Genomic DNA, 4760 nt, shown 5'->3' with positions numbered 1-4760 from the left:
TTTTCAAAGTAGAATCGATGAAAGTCCATCCCTTCCACTAAATTACCCAAAGCTTCAGGTTCAAAAGCAGTAAGGCCTGGGTCACAGATTTTTCTGGAGGAAGAAAAGTAATGAAAATAACCAATAAATGAATGCTTTAATACATTTTGTTGTTTCTTGTGTAAACATTTTTATTTATCAGTCAATGAAGGAAAGAGCCTCTAAAAAAAACATTAAAAACATAAAATTTCTATCTTAGACCTTGGCAAGGTGGGTTGAGGACTCTAAAAAGGCATTTTGCAGAGAACACTGACAGGACAAACTAATTCAACCAGTTCAAGCAGATGATAATCTACAATGTTTTAGGAATCTCCTTTTTAAAATTTGTACTTTTTTTATTTCCAAGGTGAACTCTCCAGTTTTCCCCAGTTTTTCTAACTCTTGACCTAGGTTTATTACTTTTTAAAAATGTTCTCCAAGTCCTACAATCCAAGTCTAAGGCACTCTCCAGATCTGATAAAACCATTTTTGGTTCAGAAATGAAATATTTTTGGAATAATTTTTGATGTCCCCCAGCTTCTGTGTGCGTGTCAAACATCTCTATGCTAACTGAGCTGAAGGAAGGCATCACATCCTGTACTTCCTGGCAATGTCCACAATCATTAAGCTGCGTTTAATTTTAAAATAAAATGAACAGAAGGTTCGAATGCACATATAATAAGTTTTCTTTTTAATCCTAAAAGTCAGATTCAGCAAAGGGGTGCACAATTTGAAAAATCCTGAGAAATCCAATGGGCTTTCTTCGGAGAAATTTAGTCAGTAAAGAATTGTTAAACACCTACGCTGTAGCAGATATTCTTCAAAACAAGCAATTATAGCACAATAATTAATACTAGAAAAGAAGTAAAAGCATAGTGCTTGAAAAATTAGATCACTTATAGATAGGGGACAGGAAAGATTTAAGAGGGAAAGAAAATTTGAGCTGAGCTGGTAAGAATGAGTCAGAGTCTCCCAGGGGCGTGGCAGGCGTTGGGCAGGAGGAGGGCGGCAAGTTGACGACGGACCACACGCCTGGGAAAGTGCAGAGTGTGCCCAGAGAACGGTGGTTAGTTGTGCGACATGGGGAGCACTGGGTCCCTGGGCTAGGTATTAAGGCCCCTGGAAACGAGGAAATATTTCCTTTGGCCTGTCGTGATTAGGGTAGGCTTCTCAGAGAAGGTGACAAAATCTGAATTTGAAGAATTAGTGGGGGGTCACAGGTAGATAAAAGGAGTATACATCAAAGGATTTTGGGCTACATATTAATTTGCCCCAAAGGACCATACAGTGAATGGGGCCACATCTAATTTCATATGGAAATTTCACATTTGAGAGGCAAGATTTCCTACCTGTTCAACAGAAATACACATTTCAAGAGTCTAACTCACTGTGGTTCTTCAAAGTACAGTACTGTTCATAGAATGTGGAATTGGTGTTTTTTAAAGAATACTTTTAAAGTAGAAATCACAATGGTCGTCTTTTGTGGTAAAGAAAGCCTTCAAGGCGGGATATGGGGCAGGGATTATAAACTTCGCCTCGGACTGGCTGCTGGGCAGGTATTTTTAAGCTTAAAGTCTCATATATAAAATCTCTTTCTAAGGAGAAAAATTGGAAGAGCAGTGTTCCTATGGCAACAGGAATTTATTTAGTCAGGGGCTATTATTTCCTCTATAAACATGGTTTTTGGTGGTCAATATCTGTAAACCAAAATTTCTTACTACCTCACATCAGCACTAATGTCCTTTGGGTATCACTGTGCTATAATGGATTTTTTTTTTTTTTTTGAGACAGACTCTCACTCTGTTGCCCAGGCTAGAGTGCCGAGGCGTCAGCCTAGCTCACAGCAACCTCAAACTCCTGGGCTCAAGCGATCCTCCTGCCTCAGCCTCCCAAGTAGCTGCGACTACAGGCATGCGCCACCATGCCCGGCTAATTTTTTCTTTTTCTATATTTTTAGTTGTCCGATTAATTTCTTTCTAATTTTAGTAGAGACGGGGTCTCGCTCTTGCTCAGGCTGGTTTCGAACTCCTGAGCTCGAACAATCCGCCTGCCTTGGCCTCCCAGAGTGCTAGGATTACAGGCGTGAGCCACCGCACCCGGCCTATAATGGATTTTATTACTCAGCCATAAAAAGTCCCTATATTTTAAAGTCTGTTAATCTATTCTTTCTTTCACTACCTTTTCCTTCCTTCCTTCCTATCTAGCTATCTCTCTCCTGTAACAGGCTTCAGATTAAGAAAAGATTCCCGAAGCTGCCACTTGACCTGTGGGTGTGTGTTCTGAACAGGTGTTCTAAGAACCAGCTGACGGAGCTACACCAGTACCTCCTACCACCCAAAAAGCTCCCAGATGGAAGTCCTGTTGGATTATCTTTGGGCCTCAAAGTAGAAAATCGGGCCAGATTATAGACCTCCAAAAGCAAAGCAATCAGTGAACTGATGTGATCCCAAGGTCTTTCATTATTTAAAACACCCTACTTCAAACTGTGTCAGAACATAGGAAAGACCCCACTTTTGCCTGGCTACAATTGCTCCCTGTCCCTGAACCAAAAACAACCATAAAACACAACTTCTTACCATTCCACTGGGGAATGCTATTGTAAAAGATCTTTTAGAAAGACTATTCTTATTCTTTGGAGAATCATATGTCTAACAAAGTTATAACTGCAAAAAGAATAAAAAAGAGCAGCTTCTGTGGCACAGAGTTATAAACAATTGTTTAATAGGAAACTGCTTTCTCTGACAACAAAGAGTGTTCTTTTAAACTCCATTTTTTATTATTTCTTTTGTTCTAAGCATTCTTTATTAGGTTATGTTAAAGAATTGATATATGGCTGGGCGCAGTGGCTCACGCCTGTAATCCCAGCACTCTGGGAGGCTGAGGCAGGAGGATCCCTTGAGCCCAGAAGTTGGAGGTTGCAGTGAGCTGTGATGATGCCACTGCACTGTAGCCAGGGGGACAGAGGAAGACTCTTGTCTCAAAGAAAAAAAAAAAAATTAGCTCCCAGATTTAATTTAATTCTAGCTACTCTCTTCCATATTTTATATTTGGACATTTATTTGTAACTAATGATAAAGTAATATCTGATTATACAAAATTTGGAAAGAATAAGAAAGATGCAGGCAAACATTCACACATAATTTTACCTCTTAGAGGCAACCTCTTTTTTTAAAAAATCAATTTAGTATATTTCATTCCACTTTTAATGCTTTTTCTTATGTAGTTGGCATAATTATGTACACACTCTTTTATATTATGTGTAATTTTCAGCAAAAACATCACATGTTGTAGAAACTTGATATAACCATTGTACTAAAGGCACCAAAGATTGCTTAATGGTTACCATAAATTTGGACATATATGTTTCCAATTTTTCACTGTTATAAATACTGCTTCACTATATATCTTTGTTCACAAATTTTTGTTCATGTTTTAGATTGAAAATTCATGGTCACATTAAATTCTTGTAAGTAGAATTATAGGATTTAAAGCGAATCTCTATGGAAGCTCTCTGGTTAATAATAACGAACGCCCCCTATCCTGCCACCGCCACCATCCTGAAAGTTTGCACCATTTATGTCCATGCCAGGGTGCAGGAAAGTAATTGCTGTTCTGCAGTGTCAGTGCCTCAGTGTTGTCAGCAGAGTTTATTTATTTAGACAAAAAAACTTTTGAATTTAATAGGGAAATGGCAATAACTAGTACATGCATTAATTCAAAATATTTTAACAAAGCACCAAATTGAATAGCTCCCAATCTTTTCACTGAGAACCCTTTCGAAAGAATGTTTAAAACTTAATCAGCTTATCCAGGTTTTTAATTAAGGAATCTAAGACCGCCAATCAGAATTTCTAATTACCATGAGATGACAGGTTAATGACTCTGAGTTCATATAACGTGAAGTCATATAATGTGAACTTTTAAAAGCTTTGCTTAACCTATACGTTCTAGGTCAGCAGAGTTTATATCCCAGCTGGCCTTCGAGGCAGAAATGCTCTTGCATTCAAATTTGCATATACTTAATCAGTAAACATGAAGATGCTTCTATTAGTTTAATTGTCATTTATATTTCCTCTTCTGCTAACAGTCAGTTCATGTCCTTTACCTGTTTTTCTACTGTTCAATCTTATCCCCTCACTATAAAACATTAACTTTGGACACATGTCTTATAAATATTTTTCTAAGCTTCCTTGTCTCAATTTTATTTTTGGCTTTTTAATTAAAGTAGTATACAGGTTTTATCTACTTAGGTAGAAAAATCATTTCATTTTATTCATTTATGATTACTTCTTTAGCTTTTAAACTTAGAAAGATCTGCTGGGTGTGGTGTCTCATGCTTGTAATCCTAGTACTTTGAGAGACTGAGGCAAGAGACTTTGAGACTGATCCGAGCATCACAATGAAACCCTCATCTCTGTAAAAAATAGAAGAATTATCCAGGTGTGGTGGCACGTGCCTGTAGTCCCAGCTACTTGGGAGGCTGAGGCAGGAGGATCGTGTGAGTCTAGGAGTTTGAGGTTACAGTGAGCAGCCTGGACAACGGAGTGAGACCTGCCTGGAAAAAAAAAAAAAAAGTGAATCTTAGACCCCTGCAGAAGGAACACTAGTTCACAGCCACATTATAAGTTCTGGATTGACTCCACCTACCTCAGAAGACCTGACCTCTATGCAGGATAATGCTTTTCTAGGTTGACTTTTTTGGAAGTCCACTAAGGGAAGGATGAATTGGGGATAACTTTAAT

At 38.2% G+C, this 4760-nt stretch overlaps 1 protein-coding gene across 1 annotated transcript in view; it reads right to left on the bottom strand.

The window, feature by feature from the left end:
- CAMK2D (calcium/calmodulin-dependent protein kinase II delta) overlaps positions 1 to 4760 on the bottom strand; it is a 274275-nt gene that overhangs the window by 5017 nt on the left and 264498 nt on the right. Inside the window, exon 17 of the mRNA XM_012655072.1 lies at positions 1 to 93. Within this exon, the coding sequence (XP_012510526.1) occupies positions 1 to 93 (93 nt within the window). The remainder of the gene's footprint in view (positions 94 to 4760) is intronic.

Source organism: Propithecus coquereli, unplaced genomic scaffold, assembly GCF_000956105.1.
Source record: "Propithecus coquereli isolate 6110/MARCELLA unplaced genomic scaffold, Pcoq_1.0 Scaffold46, whole genome shotgun sequence".
Taxonomy (NCBI): Eukaryota; Metazoa; Chordata; class Mammalia; order Primates; family Indriidae; genus Propithecus; species Propithecus coquereli.
Note: the sequence above shows the minus strand (reverse complement) of the source record. Positions and strands in the feature narration are given on the sequence as shown.